The sequence below is a fragment of the Apodemus sylvaticus genome, chromosome 17 (assembly GCF_947179515.1).
Source record: "Apodemus sylvaticus chromosome 17, mApoSyl1.1, whole genome shotgun sequence".
Taxonomy (NCBI): domain Eukaryota; kingdom Metazoa; phylum Chordata; class Mammalia; order Rodentia; family Muridae; genus Apodemus; species Apodemus sylvaticus.
Genome location: NC_067488.1, coordinates 60,406,203 through 60,434,138, shown reverse-complemented (window position 1 = coordinate 60,434,138; position 27,936 = coordinate 60,406,203). Strand labels below are relative to the sequence as shown.

Sequence of the window (27,936 nt, the reverse complement as noted above, 5' to 3'; positions counted from 1 at the left end):
CAGATTCATTACTGGGCTGATGTAGGGAAGGAAAAAATCCTTCTAAAGAGCATAGGCATATGTTTATAAATACAAGGAAAGACTGGGAGAGAGTCAAGTTGAAGGGAAAAGCCAAATGAGATGGGGTTGGGTGCTCTCTAATAGATTCAAATCTGCTCCTTGAAGAAGGGTTGCAAGTGTCAACCTTCAACCAGAACAAGGACCCAGAAAGGTGGGGTCACACGCCTATCTCTGAAAGACCCCCGCCCCCAAGCCAGCCAGCGCATGCTCAAACCAGCTTGCCAAAACAAGGAAGCCATTAGTATCACTCATCCTTTTTAATAATATTGCCATTCTAGGAAGCATGTTTTGCTTTTCTGTACAGAGGTGTTTGAAAGACTGATGAACGTAGAAGGAATCTGGCTTCACTGATTGACAGGCATAACCCGCAGCTGTCTCAGAATAGTTTGAACCTGGGGTACTGACCAAGTCACCTCCCTACAGCAGCATAGTCCACTCCACCGACCCAGAGCCTTTCTTACAGGCTTGCTTCAACCAAACTCAGGCTTTTACAAAACACACTCACCTTCTGAAATGGACTTTTAAATATATATGCTTTAGCAACAACGGAAAAAGGAAAAACTAATAAAATCGCTCCAACTATCAAAGATATTTTCCAGGTGCAATTACAGCCACACAGATACTACAGAGACAAACCTATGCATAGGTGGTCCATTTCTGAGAGGAGCAGAACCTTCAAGAGTGTGACAGAACTGCAGGTGACAGGGCGCTGCGGTGCACAGCATCCAAATTGAATCTGTTTTGAGAATATGTGTGGCCCACCCAGTAAATAATTCCTATGGGATATGAAGGCCTAACTGAGCTCTGGTTGCATTTTGGCATCTCCAGAGCCAACAGAGAAACTATCATTGTGCCCAGAGCGTTTTCTAGAAAGTTCAACCATATATTTCGTTCCTGTGAGTACTGGAAAGGAGCACTCTTCCTGGTGAGCCGATTATTGATATTTTCCTAAACTTGTGGTTTATCAAAGAGGGTGTCAGGAATTTACAACACAAGTGTTAAGATGAAACCTAGCTTATATAAATTAGGTAATTATTTAAAGATTGCAGAAAACCAACCAGTGGTCTTGGCAACTGGCAACGTTAAGAGGTAAAGATTAGAACAGAAAAATATTGAAACCATCAGAATAAGAATTATGAAGGAACTACGGAGACTGATCAAGATACGAGCAAAACAGGGACTCTTAAAGGAAGTGCCTGGAGCAGTGGTTTTCAATTTGTGGGTTGTGATCCTTCCGGCGGGGGGGGGGGGTGGTGGTGGTTACCAAACGATCCTTTCACACGACCCCTCCAAAATATGGCCATCTCAGATGATTGGGAAACACAGATATTTACATTATAATTCATAAAGGTAGCAAAATTTTAGTTACAAAGTAGCAATAAAAATAATTTTATGGATGGGCAGTGGTGGCGCATGCCTTTAATCCCAGCACTTGGGAGGTAGAAGGGCAGAGGCAGGCAGATTTCTAGGTTCAAGGCCAGTCTGGTCTACAGAGTGACTTCCAGGACAGCCAGGGCTAGACGGAGAGATCCTGTCTCAAAAAAATAAAAATGAAAATGAAAAAAAATAATTTTATGATTGGTATGCCACCACAACATGAGGAACTGGGTTAAAGAATCGCAGCATTAGGGAGGTTGAGAACTTTTGTGCTAGATCGGACCGGGTGTGGCAGAGGACAGAGGCCCAGGTACCACCTTCACATTTAGCGTCTGGATGGAACCCCTGGAGAGGAAACTGGGGGTGCAGGCTTCTGGATGACTTTCTCAGTGTCCTAGTAACATTCTTCTTCTTCTCAGGATCCTCTAGTTATTTTTATTCCCACTTCTATGAATTATAAATGAAGTGTGGCTTAAATAAATAATTTTAAAATGAAAGTACTTTCATCGTTTTAAGCTATGAAAAAAAAACCCTACAATTTCCAGATAATTGTTCTCTCTTCAAGGTTTCTGACATTTCTAAGCAGCAGCATAATAAGACAGAGAAAGGCTTATTCAACTAGCAGCCTGTAAGAGACACACACTCTCCCACCTTGACCATCTAGCAGCCTGCAGGGGGCGCCCATCCTCCCACCTTGAAATTAAGACTCTCATTTATGATGGTTTTCCGAAGCTTCGCCAGCGCATCCGACTCCTCCGTGGCATTCACAAAGTGGTAGTCCCGGATGGTGGGGAATCCTCGCTTATTTAGGAGTTCCTTCGTGATTTTGCTTATGCAGGCTTTGCGCTGCTTCTCGTCAGAAACATCCAAGTGTGTGCCCACCAGAATCACCGGGGAAGAAGAAGCACGTGCCTAAGGGAACAGAAAGAAGACACTTCCTGTTTCCGGGGCGGGGAGGGGGGATTCTTTCCTGGTTCCATTTCTGCTGAAATCTGCTACGTATGAAACTCTGTGCTGCAGCAATGACAGACTCAAGGACTTCAGAGACAGATAATAAGAGCGGTCTTTCCTTGATGCTAGTGTGTGAATATTCATGCAAAAGATGTATGTCTTGAAATGCAATCCCGTGAGTGACACAGCAGCGTCTTGAGATGGGAGCTATATGAGAGGCTTAACTCGTAAGGGCAGAGCCCAAGGAGGATACTGACTGTCCTCAGAGGAGACGATACCTAGTAACTGATAAGTTAGGGCCCCTCTCTGTCCCTTTGCCATTGGGCATGCACTCTTGCCTTCCCACCTCCGTCGTAGCCTCACAGATTCCAGACCGAAGGTGCTAGACTTCCCACCCTCTGGAACTGTGTGAGAGAAATCTCTGACATCTGAAAACCACTCCAGGTGGGTGTACTGCTAGAGCAGCAAATGGTAACTGAGGTTATTCCCTTAAACCTAAATAAAAAAAGATAAATCATAAAGCAATTGAAAAATTAGTATTATGTCCTTTATAGTCCAACTCTTATCACCTGCAGAATCCTACATAACCATGCGAGTATAGTTTTCGTTTTATTTTAATGTTTGCTCAGAGCAAGTTGTTTGCCAGCTGTGCTTCTAAATAAAATGAACCTTCAGTAAACTTCAAGCTACACCAAAGCAGTACAAGCTGCTTCCATTTCTTTCCTTAGCTGCAAATTTTATACCCTGAATTCACTTTAAAGTCATTCAATCTGGAGAATGGGAGACAAAACCCACAGAAGCAAGTCATATCGCCACTGTAATATTTGCCTAAGTTTCTGTGTGAACTAGAATAATGTCAAGAAAAGACGTGTTTAAAGAAGATCCAAATTACCAGATACAGCCCATGAGCTACCAAATCCTGTGCCCAGATATCCTTCCTGGTGCAAACCCTCCTGAGAAAATTACTCCCAGAAGAGCTCCTTGAGACAACACGGACAGCAAGCCCCGGGAATCTTACCACAATCTCCATTCAAAAGGTCATATTTAAAGGAATAGCTGTCAGCAGTATAGCAGGTAGACATTAAAGAAATAATAAAACAGAGAGACCAAAGATAGGAGACAGACAGTCTGGAGCTGTTCAAAAGGCAGGATCTGAACGCTTCCCACTGAAAGGTCACTGAAAATATACTGGCCGTGTGCGAAGTATGTTTGGTATATTTCATTTTAAGTTGGGGAAGTTGGTGTGCCACTTAACCAAACAGTATGAATAAATCAGCTCTGTGTATGTGCTTTCGGATTCTACACTGTAAGAGGGTTTCAGAGCTTAGGGACATGCAACAGTGTGGGATTCCCCCTTCCATATCATTACTCAAACTCTGAATGCTTCTAATGTAAAAAGAAAGACAAAAGGGGGGGTAAGGAAGAGGGAGAAGGAGAGAAAGGAGGGAGGGAGAGCGTGGGGGAAGGAGGGAAGGAAAGAGGGAGGGAGAGAGGGAGGGAGGGAGAGAACATTCAAGACAAATGGAGGAACTTTTTTGTTTTGTTTTTAGATATATCACTTTATAAAGACATTTAAAAAATAAGAGAATGTAGCTGGGTATGGGAGGACACGCCTTTACACTTAACACTCAAAAATTAGAGGCAGGCAGATCCCTGTGAATCTGAGGCCCCCCTGATAGTTCATAGAGTTCCAGGGCATCCAGGATACCTAGTGAGACTCAGCCTCTATACAACACCAGAAGCATACCACACGACAGTGAGCAACGATCACACTCCAGCCCCGAGTGATTAGAAGCGATCACCTTGATATTGAAGAGCCAGGGTTTCATGGCATCCACCTCCGCCTGCCCCTTGCTGAGGTCATAGACAGCCAGGTAGAGAGCTCTCTGGGTCATAAAGTGTGGGTGAGTGCTGTAGAACTCCTCACGACCTAAAAGGAGACATCAGAGGTTCGAGTCTTCCCCATAGTGGGTAGGACTCCTTATGAAATGATGAGGGTGCTGCGAGCCCTTGGGAGGAGAGCTAGCAACAAACAACTTTGAGAATGACAAGTAGCTGCTAACCAAGCCTCTGCTGGGCGCTGGCGTTGCTCTCTGCTGAGGATCCATTCTGGTGACAGTGACGAGGGCAAAAACCTGTAGCTAATGGGCTTGGGATAATCGTATAGGATCCACCAGTTCTTTTTCTACTGGATCAGGAAACTCAAGGCTTTACAATTTCTATTCAATATGAAAGTTAAGATGATTTCTTAAGCACCTGCAAAATCCCACACGTTTAGAACAAGGTCCTTTTTCCTTTTGCCTCGGATTTGGATGGACCAGTCTCGCACGTCGATGCCGACGGTGGCGCCCTGCACGCCAAGTTCTGGTTTCTTCATTTTCATGAGTTGTTGCAGTAGTGTGGTCTTGCCGCTCCCTGTGTTTCCCACAATCATGAGCTTCATGCGGTTGTAGGGTACAGCCTTTTTCAGACGCTGCTGTAGAAACCTGTGTAAAGAGAAGCCGCGTGGCAGCCTACCGAGCAGTATGCACTGGGCCTAAGTTGTCTGACAGAGAATAATGTATCAGCGTAAGCACGAGAAACTGTAAAGGTCACAGAACCAACAGGACACATGCCCTCTGGCATGCAGTCGGTGCATATAGTCTATTAGTGATTTCAGAGCAGTCAGGGACATTTTGCAGCATTCACAATTATGACATGCCATCCCGTAACCAGATATAATCAAAATCCCCAAAACCTGTTTGCAATATCTATTGAACTGCAATGGGTACATAAATAAATACATATACAATTGTATATGTGGGAGGATATTTAAACCATACGAGGAAAGTCTTTTTGTTTTTTCGAGACAGGGTTTCTCTGTGTAGCCCTGACTGTCCTGGAACTCACTCTGTAGACCAGGCTGGCCTCAAACTCAAAAATCTGCCTGCCTCTGCCTCCCAAGTGCTGGGATTAAAGGCAAACGCCACCACCGCCCGGCTAACCATTATAAAATTCAAGCTTTACAATGGCATTGAATCAAAGAAGTGTATAGATTAAAGCCTGTTTTAATGAAGGTTTAAAATGGGACAGCCTTGATTATGTTATATGCACATATGTACATATATATGTGTGTGTATGTGTATTGTAAGAATAATACAGAAAAGAGATATTTATATATGGCATTGTGGTACAAAGATATATTGTCATTAGTTGTGTATACAAGAACGCGAGGTCATTATTTGTTCATTTTAACTGTATGAGCGATTAAACTATCAAATAATTTGAACATTGCTATTGTCCATAAATTTAATGTAAAATTAACTGAAACTAAATCAATATGCTAGGTGACTCAAGAAAAAAAACACACTTAAATTTTCTAGGTACAAGTAGTTTTAAAAATAAAATGCATATAGAAAAATACATTTGGAACTGTGCGAGGTATTGCCACATTTTAATATCTTTACTTTTTAAGATTTTAATATTAATCACATCATTTCCTCCCTCATTTTCCAAACCTTCCCGTATACCCTTCCTTGTTCTCTTTCAAACCCGTGGTCTCTTTTTATTTATTTTTTATTTATTCTTTTTTGCATTTTAAAAATTATCTTTAATCTTCTTTTTTTTTACAGGCTAGTCATTATCCCCCTCCTGGTTGGCCCTCCTACAGTTCCTCATCACATTCCTTCTCTCCTCTGTCTCCAAGAGGATTCCCCAACCCCGCCAGGCCTCCCCACTCCCTGGGCCCTCAAGTCTCTCTGACTTAGGCGCCCCTTCTCTCACTGAGGCCAGACCAGGCAATCCTCTATGTGTGTCGCAGGCCTCGGACCAGCTCCTGTATGCTGCCTGGTTGGTACCATGGCCTCTTTTTAAAATTAGAAACCAAACTGTGTAATAAGAGAACGTTAAGGATCATTAACTAGTTGCTACCAGTCACAGGCATCTGGACAGTTCCCCCTATGAGAAGATCAAAAGGAAACATTAGGGATAGGGGATACTCGGTGGGTAAGTGCTTGTCTCTGGGAGGATCTGAGTTCAGGATCCCAGGACCCACTCAAAAGTCAGGCTTGATGTGGCAATCTGCCTACAATTCCAGGCTTCAGGAGACAGAGATAGATCATCTCCAGGCTATAACCAGGCTCAGAAAGAGACCCTGACGGTTATTATTAGTGATCAAGGGTGAGGCAGGCTAGAGATAGACACCCAACCTCACCTCTAGGTGATGAGGAAGTCCCTCACCTGTACCACAAGGAATTGCGAAAGAAAGCCTTTGCAGCGGCTGCATATAAACACATTCACTAAATGAAACGCATTTGAAACATACATGTTAAAAACAGTCTATTCATTTTCCTTAATGTGTTACGGTATGGCCATCAAAATCACTGATGGGGAAGCAAGGTGAATTTAACAGAGAACAAAGAGAATCAAGTCAGCTGACCTTATGATGTCTTTGGCTTTGCATCCCACGTGCTTAAAGTCAAAATTCAGAGGCAGTCCATCCAAGGGAAGATCCCATATTTTGCTTAACTTCCCCATTTCATTAGGAAAGGACCTCAGTTCCGAGTTGTAACTGACATCGAGGGATGTCAGATTTTCAAGACAGCCAATTTCTGGAGGAATCTTAATAAAACAGACAAGGATACAACCGGTTGGTGAGAGGGAACTAGTGTGCACAGCTAGGACACAAGACAATAGTGAACAGGAAAGGCTCTGAGAACCCACCAGCATCTTGCACAGCCTTAACATAAAGTTAAGTAGTCTGCAAAGTCTTACCATTAGTTTACAACATGCATGCTTTAAAACGAGCAAAAGTACATAAAGAACTTACTCCCATCTGAGTCATTTATCACTTTATTATATTTTAGATTTTATTGGAATGTGTATACATGTGTATATGTATGTAGGTCAGGGGTTATACAGAGGAAGAATGAAGATATCTAAGGATGCAGGAAAGAGGGAAACACGGGCATCATCCAGTGAAGATGAGAGACTCCGAGTATGTCAGGCTCTGTGAGAGGTCAGAGGTAGCAGACAGTGATGCTTTTACAGCATTATACATTCAAAACTAGATATATGCACTGTGGCAGTTTGAATAGGTTTGGCCCCCAGTCCATTCATGTGGTTTAAATGCTTGGACATAGAGAGCAGCACCATTAGGAGGTGTGGCCTTGTTGGAGGAGGTGTGGTCTTGTTGGAGGAGGTGTGGCCTTGTTGGAGGAGGTGTGGCCTTGTTGGAGGAGGTGTGGTCTTGTTGGAGGAGGTGTGGCCTTGCTGGAGGAGGTGTGGCCTTGTTGGAGGAAATGTGTCATTGTGTAGGCAGGCTTTCAGGGCTCTTATTCTCAGGCTCTGCCCAGGGTGGAAGAGAGAGACCCTTCTCTGGCTGCCTGTGAAAGCCAGTCTCCTCCTGGTTGCCTTTGGATCAAGATGTTGAGCTCTCAGCTCCTCCAGCACCATGCCCACCTGGGTACTGCCACGTTTCCTGCAATGATGATAACAGACCAGGCCTCTGAAACTGTAAGCCAGCCTTAATTCAATGTTCACTTTTCTAATAGTTGCCTTGGTCAAGGTGTCTCTTCACAGCAATAAAACCCTAAGACACACACTTATATTTAACACTTCTTTAAAAATATAAAACAAGAGTATTTGGGCATTTGCTGGTTGGAAGTTGAGCTTTAACTATACCCACTTACCTCAGAGTAAAAATCACATCATATTTACAAAGTAAGAAATACCAACAGACTTAAAAATAATTGTGATAACACAAACTGAAATCCGTTCTCAAGTTTCTGGTAACTCAAAGATGTCCTCTTACCTCTTTTAGTTTATTGTGAGAGAGATGCAGTTTCTCTACTCTTGACCATACGTGTGGGTTTTCCCTCAAATCTAAGGTGCTGATCTGATTCTTGCTAAAAATGAGTTCCCGTAAGTTCAGAGACTTCCAATGTGCAGGTCCTGGTAGATACTCAATGTTGTTGTGGCTCATATCCAAGGACCGCAAGCTGGAACGACATGATGTCCCATTGAAAGCAGAGTAGGAGTTTTTGAAGAACATAAAGTAACATCACTGGGAGATTTACCGGAGTGAGAAGAAGAAATGATTTAAAGTTGCATTGATTACGTACAGGCATGGATTCCAGACTGTACATTCATTAGGTACTTAGAGGAAAAGGCCTTTTCCCCTCTAATGTATAGACGTAAGTGAATAAGGATTATCAGAAACAAAACTGGTCATATTCCCTTGGGATGACTAAGATGATGGCCATGTACCATGTATTTCTTTAACTGTAAGACAGGATTTGGGATGTTTTCACCAAGAAGAAAAAAATTGCTTGAAGTGACAGATATATTAGCCCTTGAATATTACATGATGTTCATATATAAAAGGCTCACTTGGTACTCCATATTTACAATTTATATATGTACAGTAAAGTCTTCTTGTCAAAGAAAGGAAAATTGAGGTCCAATTTCCCTTGGAACATAAAATTATCTCTCTCAAAATGAAGAAATGATTAGTGCTTTTCAAATGCTCCTGTGGAATGAGAAATTATGACTAACAAATGCGCAAATTGTCACTGAGATCTTGCTTCCTCTGTAGATTGTGCAGTTCCCACTCACCCCACGCCCATGGATGGTTTTCACTCATTTTCAGGGTCTGCTCTAGAATTAGTCAATAGAGAGGTGAGCACACACTAACAGCTAGTCTCAGTAAGTACGGGGGTCCAGCATGAATAAGCAGACGGCGAAACCTGTTCGCTCTCACAAGGCAGAGTTTCCCAAGTTTTCAGACAACCTCAATATTCGTGAGTACACATGTGTGGAGAGAATAAAGGCAGACAGCAGTCTACATGGGCTTTTATACACACGCTGATCCCTTCCACTCAGTGTATTTGAAGCTTGATAAATGAATTCTAAACTCACACAGCAACACCAACTATCTAACAAGCAAGAGTTTGGGTCTACAAAGCAATGCTTGTGTTTTTCTAAAAAACTGTACTATATATTGTTCTAGTTGCTTTAGAAAAGTACATGAAAACTAGAAAGAAAGAATGTGGCTGTCTTAGATATTATATTTATTAGTCTAACCAGCAATGGACTTGAATCACTAGGTTTTCTCAAATCAGTGTCTCCTTGGGTGCAGCAGGACTCTGGCTGGATAAACTGGCTGGATGTGTGAACTTGTAAAACAAGAGAAGATTTAAAACATGAGCATAAAGTCTGCAGATGTGTGCCTGAGGATGGTGTTGATAAAATCAGGAGCTGGGTCACAGTGTTAGTTCTATAAGAAGAAGTCATCTTTATGTCACATTGTCTCCTAGTAGATGATCTTAATGATCTGGGAGGGGGGGGATATAGTTAAAACATGAGACCACATTTGTTTAATAGAAGCTACTGTGTAAGAACTGAAAGTATGAAGTTTAGCCCATCAACACAGATGAATTATGACTTTTGGGGAGATGTTTTGTTTCTCTAGTAAGATTATAAAAAGGAAATGGTAGCAGAATTTATCCTGTAAAATGATTAGGAAGAATAAAGAGAAGGCCCATGGGGAACAATTAGAACAGGGAGTGGGGTTTTGCAGAGTTAGATTTGCACTAATGAGCTTGTCTAACATTTTCTGTGACAAGATGATGGTTGCTAATTGCCTATGAATGCATATGTGTACATACAAACTATGATTTTTTTTGTAAAGCACGAATAAAGATTCTTAAAATGACAACACACTTGAAACTAAATTAATGCTTGATGTTTTGATCTTTGAAGAAATTAACAAGTCCCCAAACCCCAGCCACATCACTGTCCAGATGTGGAACTATACTCCTAATCTTCACAGAAAATGTCACTGAAACAAATGTTTCAGTTACTAGTGTTCAGGCAACAAATAAATCCCTGTGATCAGCTAAAATCCAAAAGAAATTAACAATCATCTGGCAAACATCCAGCCAGTGTCATCTTACATGGTCATAGAATGCAATAAATAATTAATTATTCAGATTATTCTTATATTAATTATTTATTGCATGAGAAGTTACTGCAAAGGTTAAAGAGATGTATCTTTTGTCTAGTAAAGAACCAAACTCTCATATACAAAAAACATTGAGGTTTTTTTTTTTTAATCTGAAGTGGGTTTGTAAATGAATAATATATATGCTCACTTCAAACCATTGCTTCTAAAAGCTATGCTACGGCTCATTCAGCTTGAAGTGAAATAGCAATGGACTTACTGTGGAAGACTGAAAATTGCTTCTGGAATGCACGTGAAAGAGTTTTGAGACAATTTTAAGCTTGTTATGGAGGAAGGTAAGGCAGGCATGGCGGCTGAAGAAATAAAACAAGATAACAGACCCATTACTCATCTTAACAAGATTTCTGATAAACTTGCACAGTTTCCAGTAACAGATCACTTGTGTAGGTAACATTTTCATACTAACAGTATAAAACAATTTTACTTTATACAACAACAGTATGGCCTTTAAATAATAAGATAAGGTCACCCATGCTCATAGGTTTGCGGGATTAATATGGTAACAATGACTATTCTACCCAAAACAATTACAGATTCAATGCAATCCCAACCAAGATCCTGGCAATAGTCTTTATAGAAATAGAAAAAAAATCCTAATATTTATATGGAACCAAATAAGACTCCAGAAAGCCAAAGAAATCCTGGGGGGGGGGAGGGGAAATACAGGAGGGGCTACGATTCTAGATAAAATGTACGTCAGAGCCGTGGTAATTATGACTGCATTGTGCTGGCAGATTAACAGACATGCAGCTCAACGGAAAAAACAGAAAACCCAACCGTGTGTGAACGTCACCACTGCCATCTAATATTTGATGGAAATGCCAGAAATTCATACTGGTGAAAAGAGCATCTTCAATAAATGATGCTGGAAACAAGATAGATACAAGTAGAAGAATGAAATTAGGCCTGTATCTACTACCTTGAATAATATTAAGGAAGAGAGAGGGAGAGGAGGGGGGAGGGGCAGGGGCAGGTGAGGGGGGAGGGGAACAGGAGGGGGAGAGAGAAGGGAGGAAGGGAGAGGAAGAAGGGGAAGGGAGAGGGGAAGGGAAAGATGGAAGGGAGAAGGAGAGGGAGAAGGAAAGGGGAAGAGGGGAGGGGGAAGGGGAAGGAGAGGAAGAAGGGGAAAGGAGGAGGGGGAAGGGGGGAGGAGGTAGGGGAGAGGAAGGGGAGAGAAGGGGGAAGGGGGAGGGAGAGAAGGGTACATGAAGGGGAGGAGGAGGGAGAGAATATGCTTAAATAAAGTAATGCTACTTTAGAATGATAGCAACTTCCCCAAGAGCTGTAGGCTATCTAACTCCAGGAAACCTCCTTTTGAGTTGTTGGTCAGGGTAGTCTAAGAGACTCCCAAACTGGAATAGGTCATTCCCATTGATATCCTGCTGTTGAAGACACAAAGTTCTTTGGACACATAACTTGGAGGATTCTAGCTGGATTTGACACAAAAGGGGCCTCCTTGAGAACTAGTTTTCATAGCGGCAGAAGGTGAAACACAGTCATCCCGGGAGGAGTCAGCAGTCCTACCTAGCAGTGATGCCTAGAAACTACAATAAGCAGATGTCAGCATCTACCTGAATGTGCAGTAATGGCACTTATATCTTGCTGGGAACTCCAAGCTCTCTAATTGGATTTAAGGCTCGATCAACAGAGGAAAATCAATCCTGGTCTTTATAAGCCTAGATAGTCATGTATAATTAAGGGAATTAGGAAATCGTAGGATCTTAGAGAACTTATGACTGCCATTTTCCTAAACCAGTATAATTTCTAACTGCACTCTAAATACATATCCTCACACTCACAGATAAGTGTACAAGTGTACTCTCAACCCTCATCAAAGAAGATTCACTTTGCACCAGACAAAGATTGTCAAAGAAAGCCACAGTAGTCAAAAGGCAGGTAATCATTGACCATGAGGCTCCCAAGTCCCCCCCCCACCCCCGATACATCTACAATAGAACCCCTATGCTAAAGCTTCAGAGACTAGCTCAGACACAGGGGCAGAAAGACTATTAGAGCCAGAGGTCCAGAAGGTCTGACGCGGGATTGTGTCTTCTAGATAGAGCGGAGAAGCTATACCCATGAAATGTCAACAACACAGCTGCCTGAACAGGACCTGGACAATTTTTAAAACCAGTTGACATCCCAACATAGAGGAGAGAGCTCTCATGGGGCCCTACCTATATATGAAGAGCTCTGGGCAATTAACAACAGTTGAGAGAGGAAGAGTCAGTCCTTCCTAGCTGACTATCCTATACCTCACAGTCAGCCCTAGAAACATATCCATGCAAGCAACACTACACAGACTCAGCGGGCTGCATTTACATATTTATTTGCATATATATGCAATAATATAACTAGAGAACAAGAGGTCATAAACGAGAGACACAGGAATGTGGGAGGGGTTAAAGGGAGGAGAAAGGGGGAATAAAGAATTCAATTATATTTTAATTAAATAATTTATTTTAAAGTCTGTTCTGCTATTCCACAGCATTGAGAATGTGCGCACGTGCAGGTAGGCAGCCACAGAACTCTTTAGTTCAAGAGATAAAAAAAGAACAAAAACATGACAATTATTATTTGCAAAACATGAGACTGTGTGGTTTCTTTTCCGATGATGACAGTAGCAGTGGGCTAAGATTTTTTTTAATTATAGATGTTTTTGAAAACATTTTTTTTTAAAAAAAAATACAAGCACACTGTCGGCTCCCATTACAGATGGTTGTGAGCTACCATGTGGTTGCTGGAAATTGAACTCAGGACCTCTAGAAGAGCAGTCAGTGCTCTTAACTGCTGAGCCATCTCTATAGCCCCATAAAAATAAAATTTTCAACAGTTTTAGTTTTGTAGACAATGTGGGTGAAGAGGACCAAGCTCGTGTCCCCTCATCCCTGCCTTTCCACATACCTTTTTCCTGTTACCAAGTCAGCCTTAGTGCAGCTGAAACAAGGGGCCAATATTGATATAGCAGTGTCGCCAAACAGTTTAGTTTGAGGTCATCCCTTCGGTTTAACAAAGGGCACATCTGTCCATCATCACTGTGTCTTTCTCTTCCCTAGACCATGGTAACTCTGACACTGTTGACTGGTCCCACAGTTTTACCTTTCCCAGAATGTTTTATAAATGTGATCAAACTCCTCTGGTCCCCTCTCCACTTAAATACATGTCTACCTTCGTTTCTCCAAACCTTTCCCTGGCTTGGTGGCTCATTCCATCATCAGTCCACCAAGTTGGCTTGTAGAACTTCAGAATATTCTAACTGAAACACCACCTGCAAGTTCCCTCCTAAAACACCTGTGTGGCCCCCCTGAGAGCCCGGTAATGATGACATCAGCATACAACACTTACCAAGAAAATTCACTCGGGCACTGAAACTCTCTACTTTTGGACAAGCCTTAAGAAAGTCTTCAGGTAGGGCTGGAATGTGGTTTTTACTAAGATTTAAAATCTTCAGTTCCTTCAGGCTCAAGGGAGAGCAAATCCCAGATATTTTATTTCTAGTTGGAAAACACAAAATTGAAGATTAAAAAATGTGAATTCTAGTAGAATTGAAAGGTATGAAATCAATTTATGCCCCAAGGACAGCTCAAAGCATATTTAAGCCTCTTAAAATCAATTGTGAGGATTCCAACTGACAATATTTCCTTAATTATCAACCACACTCACCCTTTGTCATGCTTACTTCAAACTCATTGCTATAGAAACAGCACCATCTTTTCGCATCCCTGCCAAGTTCAGTGCAATGTGATTTTCCTTGCTGCCTTAATGAGTCTGTTCTTACCCTTCCAGTAGGAGCTGCTCGAGTTTCTCCACCACTTGGGCGAGATTGTCTGGGATGGAAGAGAGCTGGTTGTAGGACAGGTTGAACTGTTTGAGGCTTGGACACTTCACTGCAGGGTCTAAAACTACTGTTGGTCCGATGTCATTTCGAGAGGCATCAAGGTTGGTAATACTTGGCATTTTCAACAGGAAGGAGGGAAATGAGGCAAATTTGTTACTGTGCAAATCCAAATGTGTCAAACACTTCAGAGTCTAGGAAGAAAAAAATTAAATATTACATACTGAGTATTTGAGAGATAATTCCAGCACCAGTTCTGGTCATCCTAACATTAGTTAACTGAAACTTTCTGGAATATTGTTTTTAATTGAAAGCTCAAGGCTCACCAGAACTTTAGTATACTTAGTAGGCCAACAATTCTTGCTATAGTGTAAATTAAAACAGGAAAAAATCCATAAACATCTGTCAAAAGCAGACTCATAAATATACATTTGAGACCCCAATTCAGCTTATTTATGTAAATTACTTCTGCAGATTGCAAGACGGAATCAGGGCCACTACAATGCTATCCAAGAAGCGTGGTTAGGCCTATCAGAAGCAGGCTTCCCTGTGGACTAATTCACTTTAAAGTGTGTAAGAATTTCTGAAAGGCAGTATCTAGACAACTGTGTGAAAGCCAACGTAATGAGGTAGTTGTTGCCCCAAATCTAAAAGACATACTTAGCTGTAATGATAGACTATAATAAAAAAAAAAATCTCTTACATTCTAGGAGAATGGAACTTTGACAGGTGCTCAGAGCCAGAGTTAGCAACACACCTTGAGATCACATAACACTTAAGACTGCTCTCCTATTGTGTATTCAGCCTATTTGTATAAACCTTCCTAATGCTAAGACCCTTTAATACAGTTCATGTTGTAGTGACCCCAACTTTCATTGCTACTTCCTAACTGTAATTTTGCTACTGTTACTAATTGTAATGTAAATATCTGATATGTGGGATATCTGATATGTGGCCCCTGTGAAAGGGTCATTTGACCCCTAAAGGGGTCATCACCTACAGGTTTGAGAACTGTGCTTTAAGAGAACATTGTAACAATCAACTTTCCTTGCCTTGGGTTTCCATAAAATCAGCTTTCACAGCCAAAGCTAAAGCATAATTATAATCTTAAATTAGGTGTTCTACCATGCCCCTAACCCAAGAGTAATGCATATGTATATGTATACTGTAATAAGTGCCAGAAATAGGACATATGTTCAAATAAACTTTATAAAGCAAATATCTACCACAGAAGTTGGAAGCTGTGAGGCTATGGGTTGATAAGCCTGTTGGAAGTACTACTTGCTCTCAGGGTCAGTGGGGACACTGTGAGTCAGTATTCCTTCCCCCACGGGATGCTTCCTGTACTGTTCAATAAATACAGAGCAAACGCCCTTTGTGAGGAAGACTACAGAAGTTGAGGGGAAAGGAGTAGAGAATTCAAATCTGAGCTTGCTCTTGGGGGGAAAAACCACTCCAAGGGGAAGTCTTTAATGTCTGCCCTTAATGTGACCACAGACACATTCCAGGTACTCTGGGGTTATTACAAATGTGTTTATACAGATGTGCTTACCCAAGGGTCATGCGGTGCCCCGCAGAGCCTTGGAAGTTACAAGGCAAACAGATTTTACCTCACACAGCTGCTGTGGGAAGCTCGTGAGTGAGTTCTGGTGAAGTTCCAGTTTGGTGAGATGCTCCAGGTGGCTACTGAGGCAGCACTTCTGGCTCAGAGCATCGATATCTTTCAGTTCGTTGGCAGATAGGTCTAACGACGTGATATGTTCTCTCTCAGAAGCCAGGGAAGAAGAGCTATCCGATTGCCTCATGTGGGACTGCAGCCTTGAGGGCCCTGTTTTCCCCCAAACAACAAAAGATGGAAATGTAAGTGCACAGTTGAATGAACCTGTGAAAATGGACTGAGCCCTCTTTACCTCAGGAGGCAGGTTCTGCAAGAAGACCAAACCGTGGAGCCCTCTAGTGGTTAGAATGCAGAGCAAATAAAAGTATTTACCGAGTGGTGTGAAAACAGAACTATAAATGAAATAAAGAATGGGGCTGGGTAAACATAATTTGGATTTCAGAAAAGTCATAAAAATTCGAGTCTTATGACAGTCATAGAAAGTAAATCTTAGTAGCTTCTTTGATCTTTAGGTGAATACATATGAAAGCTGTGTAAATTCAAATAGGCAGCAAAAAAAAAAAAAAAAAAAGTAATCAAAGCAAATTAAACGAAACCACAGATTCTGCCCCAAATATCTATGTAACTAAAATCATTTCCCTATACTTACTGAGAGACTCATCTGAAGACAGTATTTTTCTTTTTCGTCTCAGTAAATCTTCATGATCAAAAACAGGACCCTATCAAATAAATAATGACTTAAATAAAATTGCTATCATTTGTCATATCATTTATTTTTTATTTTGAGAAGAGAACATTTCTATGTAGCAGCCATTAAGAAATGGAATGACTGCAGAACTAGATAGGCAAGAACAGAAAGCTCAAAAATGACGGTAAGAGAAAGCTCTTCACATTACTGCTCAGATGTCCTGTGTGTTGGCCCTTTGCCCTTACTTTTATGTACTTATAGCAGGGTCAGACTGGCCTAGAACTGGACCCTCCAGACATGGCCTTCTGAGTGCTGGGGTTTCAGAAGTGTCACCAGACCATATCCTTAAGTTTGAAGTATAAAGAAATTAAAAGGCAGAAGGTCAATTCCATCAACCTAGTGAAGTAAATTTGCAACTTCTTAAGGAAATCACAACTGCCTTATACAAATCCTGGGACCTAATTTATTCTATCTGCCTACAGTCACTGGCTGTACTCATCTTCATATGAGTTCAAAATACGGTAAGCAAAAAAAACCTGTTTTTTGTTTGTTTGATTATATTTTCAATTGGTATATCATTTACCAGGCACAATACAATGCATACATATTAGACACTGACCAAATCACTTAGGGGGGTGTATCTCAACAGGCTGAGCTTACAGAAATGAAGAATAGACATGTTTATATCCACACAACTCAGCTTTCTTCAGACAACCTTCTTTTTCTATGGATTAATTTCATGTGATATCGGCTGGGTATGGTTCACATGCCCAGACACGTGTGTGTGGAGGTCAGAGGTCTCTTCCCTCCTTGCTGTTACTTCCAGTGATGGCTGTCAGCAGAAGTGTGCAGTAGGTCCCATTACCTGCTGAACGTCCCAGAAGCTTCTTTTTGCAGCAAGTGGTGACTAATCAGACTTAACAAAGCATTTGGAATGAGAGATGGAGTGCCCTGCTTTACCTGGGACAACTACATCCACCCTTTCCAAGGCTCGGGGAACATCTTGGAACAGAGGACAGAAAGAACAATGGAGCAGGAGGGTGGGGAAGTGTGTTTCAAAGGGACTCCTTCTTGGTCGGATGCAGTCATTGCACTTATGAACACTGTGCTGTGGTTGACCGCACAAGGCGTGCACAAAACTGAACCTGCCAATATTTCAACATGGAAGGGCTCCTGAGGCTCCACCTCTCCCTGGGGGACTACTGGTAATCAAAGGTGACTGGAGGAAGGGGTGTGACCTGCTTCAGTGATGTAGCCACTGATGGTTTGACCATGATTCCACCCAGGCTCCAGGTAGTCCTGATTAAACTCTCTCTCTCTCTCTCTCTCTCTCACACACACACACACACACACACACACACTAAAGTGTGAGGGGGTTGTTAAGGAGAAGAGTTTTTGCAGGAAAAGGAGAGAGGGAGTTGAGAGACGGAAGTAGGGAGTGAAAATTACTACCATTCATTATATTTATATATACAACTGTCAAAAAAAGAAAATAAATAAGGAAATTACATAAAGAGTGAAGCAGGCTGCCAGAATGTGGGGAAATCAGGGAGGCTGGAGCAGAAAGGCAAGCTGAGTCACTTACGAACTGAAGCAGAAGCCATCTTCTAAACCAAAACAGAATTCTCACAAGCGTAGGTCAGAAAGATTAAATCTGAAAACACTGTACATTTAAAACTTTATAGAGGATTACACACAAAAGGCTTTGTCAGATAAAGGGAATCTATGGTACTTTTGACAGTGCCAGCAGGGCAGTAAATTATGTGAGATAGAGTAAATTATGTGTTAATTTACTTTATTGTAATAATCATTTCATATTATATGCCTTAAATATATACAATAAATATTTCCAATAAAGTTAAGGGCTTCTTCCATAACAAAAGTCATTTTTAAACATTTAATACGGCATTATGACCAGCTTCAAGCACATGTCGCATTAATCTTTCAAAGTCAACCTAAAAAATAATGTAGCTCTCAGTAGCAAGCATCTCTTGGAAATGTGTAAGTCTTTACACTTAAAAAAATGTACATGTATGTGAGTGTATGTGCACAAATCTAAGATAAGTTATATATTAATATGTCTTCATGTCTATTCATTTGCATATCAGGTAACTCCCTGCCAATTACACCTAGCTTTGCGGGAGTTCAGTCATCAAGGGAATGTCAGGACCAAACATTTAACGTAGACACCATGCAACTCACCAGTGAACTGGAATGCCTCTGAGCATTTGGTGAGCAGCGCTGCAGGGCTGGGTCTCTGTAAACTTCTCCTACACTAATCGAGTTGGACTTCCTCTTCAAGAGAAATGAGCTCTCGCTGCCTGTTTTGAAATTGAGGAGTAGCCATCATTACGTGAAGAAGATCTGCGCAATGTCAGTCAGCCACAGAAGTCTAAATATTTTCATTAATAGAAACTGCACAGACTTGGAGGTAAAGAGTGCTTTTCACACAGACATCAGGACCAGAGTTTGGAAAATGGTAGCCATGAGTTATGTGGTCCTGAGCACATGTGTAACCCCAGCACTAAGAGGCACACGTGTAACCCCAGCACTAAGAGGCACACGTGTAACCCCAGTACTAAGAGGCACACGTGTAACCCCAACACTAAGGGGCACACATGTAACTCCAGCACTAAGGGGCACATGTGTAACCCCAGCACTAAGGGGCAGGAGGCAAACACAAGAGGATGTGTTCGGACTCATTGGCTTCCAGCCTAGTGGAAAAACTAAGTTCCAAGCTCTGTGAGATATCCTGCTTCCAAGAAATAAGGCAATGAGTCTTAAATATACCTAATGTATACCTAATACCTCTGTGGAAACATAGCTGTGCATACAACGTACACACATGCATGCACACAAGGAACTCCATATTTCCCTCTGAACTTGAGAATAAAAATGGTAAACTATGTTGGCATTTCAGTTAAAACTCAGAGAGTGTTTTCTTCCTTCAGCTATGTCGATTGTACCCCTGTGGCGGAGTCAACACTGAGGGCTGACTAGTGATAAGGAGATCCCCGTCTCACAGTAGTCCAGGTTTCAGAAAGAATAAGTCATAAAAACCAATAGTCACACATCTTATAGTAAACACAACACAGAGAGCAAAGAAAGGAAGCAGACGAGTATGGCCAACAGCCTTTCTATTTCTCTATACCGTCTCATAGATTTTTTAAGTTGGCTTAAAATATTGAAAATATACCTTATATTGTTAGGCATTCAACAATCTTGAATATAATTCACTTGGATTTCATATTTTGGGGATTCATTTTTTAAAACTTATTTTTGTTTTTTAGCAGTATTCGGGGCTGATCCTGAGACCTCATGATTCACATAGTCTAGGCAATGCCTTATCATTGACCCAGCCCATATCATTGATTAGCATAGGCAAGTGTGTATATATCATTGAGCTGTACTTACAATTAGTAATAATTCTTTTAAGAGTAAGAGATGAAGATGACAGAAATTATGAGTTTTCCAACATAAAGTGGAACAAAGAGATTATTTTTTCATAATTTTCAAAGATAAATATTGAGGAATTATTTGTGCAAAAAGAAGATATTCAATTCTACTACTTTTTAGCTTGGAAAATAGAATTGATTCTAGATGCTTGAAGTAAATTATAAATTCAACATAACAATATCAATTTCATAATATATAATATAAATCTTGGTATAAACCCACTGGTTCAATATTAAGTTTAACTCATTCTATAGTATAAATTATTTTACTAAATTTTTAAATAAAAGAGTTGAGAAAATGGCTAAGGGAAGATGCCTGCTACCAAGCCTGATAACCTGCATTCAAAACCCAGAAACCACATGGTGAGAGGAAAGAATTGATTCACGCAGATGCTCCTCTGACCTCTACACATTCACTGTGCCACATAGACCCTATAAATCAGTGAATAAATCAACTAAATAAGAAGGGAAAGTAACTATGAACCAGACAAAGCATGGGCAAAGTTCTGAGATACAGATGTAGTAAAATGTCATGGTGAGGCCTGTCAATTTGTACACTAAAAAAAATGAGCAAAATTTAGCAAGTCCCTTAACTCAATCTCTATCATCATGTATCTTGCTTTACCAATTTCAAAAGTTTTGTTGAGTGAGCTAATAAAATAGTAACATTGTTTAAGCCATAATAAAGTTAAGAACTAACTTTCCAAGTGAGATCCAGACCCTTTCCTTAGAATTTCCTTATTTTCTACCTGTAACCCTGAAAGGCTGACATCATTAACTTATAAAGGTTAAGAAAATGATAGAGCCACAAAAACCTAATGGTATCGTATCAGGGCAGGAGAGTTATCTTGTCATAAGCATGTTCATGCCTGATCCCTCTGGTTCACACTGCGATGCACGGCACAGTGCATCTTGAGCTTTAGATGGAACACATTTTTTACCCATTTTCCCAAATGAGTTAAAGCAGGATTTTAGCGTGAGTTCTCAGTGTTCAGTGCCAGTGGGTGGATGGGAGCCACGGTGGATCTGTTTCGAATAGATACCTTCGCTATCCAGATCATCACTCTGGCCAAACACGCTGTCCATAGAAGAGTCTGGAATGAAGGACCATTCACCAAATCTCGCCAGCGCATCTTCAGAGAAGTTGCCGTCACTGCCTGAAGCCACACCTTCTTGAAGGACATTTCTCATCTGATACCGGAGCACTTTTCTAGCTAGGACAGATCCTGTGTCTACAAATAAATCAACTGGTAACTTAGAAATCAGTAATTACCCAGCATAAACATACCTTTCTCAAGCACCTTATACATATCTGATGCTTAAAAAAATTTTTTTCCTTGCGGAATCACTTTACTGTATACAATAATAGTGTATATCTGCCGTGGAATCTTCTCTGTATCATTCCAACTTTAGTATTTGTGCTGCAGCTATAGAGTCTTGGGTATAATGGCCATTTTCAGTCATGAAACTAACTTAATTCAGGGAGGAGCTAAGACTGTAAAGCCAGACAGACATTTGTGATACCACCTGTAAGCTGATTAAGCTCTCTGAGGACCAATCAGTTCACCTGGAACAAGCAGGTGACATGTTCAGAACAGGATTCTAGAAAATTAAATAACACCATGCTTGTGAAATCTTATGACATTGCTAGAAAAAAATGTAATAAAAAAATTTGTTCAATGACACATGTGATAGAATTTTAACACCTGTGCTGGCTAATTTTATATGCCAACTTGACATAAGTTAGAGCCATCCTAAAAGGAGAGACTCTCAGTTGAAACACTGCCTCCATGATATTGGACTGGAGAAAAGCCTGTGGGACATTTTCTTAATTAGGGATCGATACAGAAGGGCCCAGCCTACTGTGAGTCACGCCATCCCTAGGCTGATGGTCCTAGGTGCTATATAAAAGCAAGTTGAACGAGGAAGCATGTAGAGTAAGCCAGTAAACAGCCTCCTCCACAGCCTCTGAATTAGCTCTTGCCTCTGACAGGCTTCAGTGAAAATAAACCCTCCCCATTCAAGTTGCTTATGATGAATTTCAACCATAAGACAATACTCTTCCCAATTTTTCATTACATTTTAAATTTATTTTATACCAAGAAGAAATGTACTGGCAGTCACCGTTGATCTACAGATACCCTAGAAGACTTCTTCAAATATTACTCTCATGGATCCCCTAATAAATAAAATATGTGAGCTAGTCAAATAAAGCCTGAGAAATATTTCAGTGTTGTGAATTCAAAATTTTGCTTTACACAAACAACCAATGGTATCGTGATTTTATCTTCCAACCAAGTGACATTAACATTTTAAACTTAAGACTTGCTACTGTAAGATCTTCACAAGAAACTAAAGGAATACTAAATCTTCATCCAGGGTCACAACCCCATTCTGTCAGAAATCAGAGAACCAGGATGGGCAAGGTAGCTCATGTCTATAATCCCAGAGCTCAGAAGGCAATGGTGGATTTGTCCTCAAGTTCAAGTTTAACCTGCTCTACCTAGAGAGTTTCATGTCAGCCTGGACTATATAGAGACAACCTGAAGAGAAGGGAATACAGAGATTGTGGGGGGGGGGGAGAGAAGATGGAAGAAGAGGAAGAAGGGGAGGAGGGAGAGGAGGGAAGGGAAAGGGACGGAAGAGGAGGGGCATTATTTGTAGAACTATTTCCCAATATAGTGTTCTATTGTCACTTAAGTGTGATTGACACTATTCAATGGAATTTTCAACAATCAAAAGACTGATATAATGTTAAGTTTGTAATCCTTTCTTAACCAGGTTCATACTATACCAGGCTGGCTCCCACAATCCCCCTGTCTGAACTTCTCTGGTTGATTTTCATCCACATTTAAGTTTGCTGCTTGCTTCTCCTATGTTACTGCAAAGGATTCACTGGATGAGTATCCCATGTTTTTTGTTGTTATTGTTGTTGTTTTGAGTATTTTTCACTTCCCCGTAATCTTTTAAAAATATTTACTGATAGTTTTAATGTATATCCTCATGCATAAAAATCTGTATCCTGGATGTCTAAGAACACATCATAAGTAAAAGAGTATCTTTTCCCATATAAGTTAAACATTGTGGAAGATCCTGGGCAGATCTCATGCAGACTCTAAGAGAACACAAATGTCAGCCAAGACTACTATACCCAGCAAAACTCTCAATCACAATAGATGGAGAAACCAAGATATTCCATGACAAAACCAAATTTACACAATATCTTTCTACAAACCCAGCTCTACAAAGAATAATAGGAGGAAAACTCCAATCCAAGGAGGGAAACGACACCCTGGAAAAAGTAAGATAGTTACCTTCTTTCATCAAACCCAAAAGAAGATAACCATTCAAATATAAAAATAACATCGAAAATGACAGGAAGTAATAATCACTACTCCTTAATATGTCTTAACGTCAATGGACTCAACTCCCCAATAAAAAGACATAGACTAACAGACTGGATAAGGAAACAAGATCCTACATTTTGCTGCATACAGGAAACACACCTCATTGTCAAAGACAAAACCCACCTTAGAGTAAAAGGCTGGAAGACAACTTTACAAGCCAATGGTCTCAGGAAATGAGCTGGAGTAGCCATTCTAATATCAGATAAAATTGATTTTCAACCTAAAGTCATCAAAAGAGATACAGAAGGGCACTTCTTGCTGGTCTAAGGAAAAATCCACCAAGAAGAACTTTCAATTCTGAACATCTATGCGCCAAATGCAAGGGCACCTTCGTTCGTAAAAGAAACTTTACTAAAGCTCAAAGCACACATTTCACTCAACACAATTATTGTGGGTGACTTCAACACTCCACTCTCCTCAGTGGACCGATCGGGAAAACAGAAACTAAACAGGGACACAACAAAACTAATTGAAGCTTTGGACCAATTGGACTTGACTGATATTTATAGAGCATTCCACCCTAAAACAAAAGAATATACCTTTTTCTCAGCACCTCATGGTACCTTCTCCAAAATTGACCATATAATTGGTCACAAGACAGTCCTCAACAAATATAAAAAGATCGAACTAATTCCATGCCTCCTATCGGATTGCTATGGAGTAAGAGTGGTCTTCAATGGCAAAAAAAAAAAAAAAAAAAGACAGAAGGCCCACATACACATGGAGGCTGAACAATAATCTACTCAATGACACCTTGGCCAAAGAAGAAATAAAGAAAGAAATCAGAGACTTTTTAGAATTTAATGAAAATGAAGGCACAACATACCCAAATCTTTGGGACACAATGAAAGCAGTGCTAAGAGGAAAATTCATAGCCCTGAGTGCCTCCAAAAAGAAAATGGAGAGTGCATACATTAGGACACACCTGAAAGCCCTGGAACAAAAAGAAGCCAATTCACCCAGGAGGAGTAGAAAACAGGAAATCATCAAACTCAGGGCTGAAATCAGTCAAGTGGAAACAAAGAGAACCATACAAAGAATCAATGAATCCAGAAGCTGGTTTTTTGAGAAAATCAACAAGATAGATAGACCCTTAGCCAAACTAACCAAAGGGCACAGAGACAGTATCCAAATTAACAAAATTAGAAATGAAAAGGGGGATATAACAACAGAAACTGAGGAAATTAAAAAAATCATCAGATCTTACTACAAAAGCCTATACTCAACACAACTGGAGAATCTGGAGGAAATGGACAATTTCCTAGACAGATACCAAATACCAAAATTAAATCAGGACCAAATAGATCATCTAAACAGTCCCATAACCCCTAAAGAAATAAAAGGGGTCATAGAAAGCCTTCCAACCAAAAAAAGCCCAGGACCAGATGGCTTCAGTGCAGAATTCTATCAGACCTTCAAAGAAGACCTAACACCAATACTCTTCAACTATTCCACAAAATAGAAACAGAAGGAACACTACCCAATTCCTTCTATGAAGCCACAATTTAAAAAAAGTAACCAAAAAAATTTAAGTTAAACATTGTATATATTAGATTTAAAAATTCGTAAGTACATGGATTGAGAACATCAAAGGATAGTGAAGAACATCCTCAGGAAGAACAGTTTTAATTATCACTGATAAGTGAAGTCCTTGTTATATAATACAACTCATCCTTGCTAATTTATAAATATCCAGTGATCATATGTTATATGCAAAGCAGTAGCATAGATATTACTATTCCAATGGTGGACAAAACTAACTTTGACTTCACCATGCTTATTATAATCTACTACAAAGATTGTGAAAAGTGCAAATACAATGATGACTGAGTTCATATACTGTGAATTGGTGAAATAGTGTTTGTGCACCATGCACCAAGTCCAAGGTTCAAAACAATGCTATTGAGTATACTTGAAGCAAGAGATACACAAGACATTCTTATTGATACTTACTTGTTTGCTTCCTTAAATTTGATGACTTATCTGGAAATAGAGGACCAAGCCAAGAAGGGTCAATTTTTCCTATGCAAAATCCTCCAAGGCAAATGCTGTTGTTGGCCAGGTCCAGGGCCAGTCTCCTCAGGAGTAAGCTGATGACTTGGCTGTCGCCCTTTTGGATGCTGACTGTCAGGGCTTTCCGTACATCTTGTTCACGGCACCCACCATTAAGTAACAGTTCCACCAATTTAGGACTGCTTTCTTTCTCACATACCTAATTTAAAAAGAGAGAGAGTGGGGAGGGAAGTTCACACAAAACTTGAATTTCTTCTCTTTGGCTAGACAGAAAAATAGATCTTGTTATGGTCAATCTTTATACCTCAAATTTAGGTTGAAATGATATGAAATGAGGCAAAACATATTCTTCCAATAGACAAGGGGAAATGAAATTATTGCCACAGATATAACTCTAGCATAAATCTAATAATCTTGCTAGTCAATGCTTTGAGAGACCTCATCATCCTTTGAAGTAGACATTTCTGGTTTCTTTAAAAACTCAGTTGTGTCATGTAATGTTTTTCTGGAAGCTGTCTTGTGAGAGGCATTCGATGTTTTGCTGAAAACAGACACTTGAGAGTGTGTGTGAGGTTTAGAAAGAATATAAATGGAACCCCACAGACAGTGAGCGGAGCCTCTTGCATTGCTACTCCATGCAGTGCGTTGCTGGTCTTCATTGGTTTTCACTTGGTAGAGAGAATCACTCCAAAGAACTTTTCGTGGTATTCAGGCCACTCCCACTGACTTGTGCCAATTGTGTCTGCACAGCCTTGCTGTTTCTGCAAGATTGTGCCACTGCTACTAACTCATGTTTGGTGTTTGCTATTGAACCGGACTGCTGGTATCCTGACAATGAAGAGTGGAATTGCTTCCAAGGAACGACTTCTAAACAGGTCCACAAAACCCTTTTCCTGTCAACCTAGGCTAGGTTTGGGAGCATCTACTGCACTTACACTTGTTGCACAGATGCCATGTTGAAATATACCCTCCTCGAGGAACAGAGGAGGCTCATGGGACTCAAGAAGCTGACTAGCCTTGGAAGACCTAGAGATGTCATAAGTCCAGAAAGTTACATGTTGTACAAAGTCCCTCCCCAAGGTTGGCCCCAACAGTGGACAATATCTGGGATGCGAAGACTCTCTACTGGACTTTCCTTTGTGTTGGGCTGGGAGCTCCAGGGATACAGCTTTCATGGGTCATCACCCACGCTGGGGGGCACTTTCCCAGAATGCAGCTGTCTTTAAGTTACTTGTGCTCCTATAAATAACTCCAGTAAGCTCATCAGTTTACAGGCTAGACTTAGATGGAAATGTTCCTTGGTTCCTATCGGTGCCCCATCAACAAACCCTTGTCTAAGACTCCCAAGTAAGAGTCACAAAACAATTCTACGAATTCAACATTCTGGACAAGGCAAAGATGAATAGTGTATACTTCTGTTATAGTGTGCAATATAAAATATTTTGGAATTTAAATTTAAACCCTAAAATATAATGAAAACATACATTAAATGCTCATGGACCTACAGAAGTAAATCTTGATTTTTGTTTCAGGTTTGTATGTATAGGGAAGTATTTAAAAATATTTTTATTGGAATTTGAAGGAAGAGGATGATTGGATACATGCTTTCATTGTCTGAGGAGAAAGGCTGGGAAGAAAAGGAAAAGCAGTGTGCTACACAGTGGGGGTGGCCAAGAACAAGCGATGCCTATTCAAACCCAGACCCTTATAGGATATTTCCCGGGTCCAATAACTGCTTGCTGAACTTTCCTAGAGGCCTCATTGCCCCTGCAGACTTTCTCCAAGTGGCAAGGTAAGGGTTCTTATATTTTTCCCCATAAGAGCTCCTTTGCCCCTGCAGCCAAGGCTTCATTTCGGTAAGTCATGATTAATCAGGATGCTGTAAAACATCACCTACCCTGGGCTGTAGTTCTTCAATCATGCCCTGTTCTTATACTGGCCCCATGCAATAGAACTTGCTCACTATCTCCAAGGTGAAATTATTCTCTTGTACCAGAATGTTGTGCCATAGATGAGCCTAATTCTGCCTTTTGACATCAACAATGCCCTAGAAAACCTCTTCTGGCTTCTATTCTCTTATGTGTTTCAACTATCTAAAGAATTTACTTCTTATGAACTAGCCAATCAAACTGTTTCTCTTTCAGTTTCCCTTACCCTGCCTAGCTACTTGTTTATGCTCAAGGATAGGACTATATACAAACAGGTCTAACCCACGAATGTACTTTGGGAAAGACCTATGTACAGGACAATACACAAAACCCCTCTTCTTGTTGGTCTAATCTGTGGCTACAGGCCCAAGGTGGTGGGGAGAAGAAAAAGATCTGAGACAGTAACTTAAAGAGTTGTTCATTTGCCAACTGACCACAACAAAGATGTATTGCAAAATCAAGTATGTTCTGATCCACAGTAGAAAATAGGTCCACTAATCTCTACCAAACTTTATTTCTGGGTATCCAAAAATATTTAATCATTCATTGTGACTAACCTTAAGAACATTCATGAAAATGATGTTAAAGCTATCTTTACTCCC

The 27,936-nt window shown here is 40.6% G+C and overlaps 1 protein-coding gene across 1 annotated transcript in view; it reads right to left on the bottom strand.

Moving 5' to 3' along the window:
• Lrrk2 (leucine rich repeat kinase 2) overlaps positions 1–27,936 on the bottom strand; it is a 142,896-nt gene that overhangs the window by 57,911 nt on the left and 57,049 nt on the right. The window contains exons 19-31 of the mRNA XM_052160189.1: positions 25,347–25,605; positions 21,030–21,218; positions 18,734–18,852; positions 16,493–16,562; positions 15,836–16,053; positions 14,169–14,419; positions 13,736–13,884; positions 10,590–10,683; positions 8,180–8,366; positions 6,806–6,987; positions 4,645–4,874; positions 4,191–4,318; positions 2,131–2,349 (exon numbers count right to left, since the gene is read on the bottom strand). Of these exons, the coding sequence (XP_052016149.1) occupies positions 2,131–2,349; positions 4,191–4,318; positions 4,645–4,874; positions 6,806–6,987; positions 8,180–8,366; positions 10,590–10,683; positions 13,736–13,884; positions 14,169–14,419; positions 15,836–16,053; positions 16,493–16,562; positions 18,734–18,852; positions 21,030–21,218; positions 25,347–25,605 (2,295 nt within the window). The remainder of the gene's footprint in view (positions 1–2,130; positions 2,350–4,190; positions 4,319–4,644; positions 4,875–6,805; positions 6,988–8,179; positions 8,367–10,589; positions 10,684–13,735; positions 13,885–14,168; positions 14,420–15,835; positions 16,054–16,492; positions 16,563–18,733; positions 18,853–21,029; positions 21,219–25,346; positions 25,606–27,936) is intronic.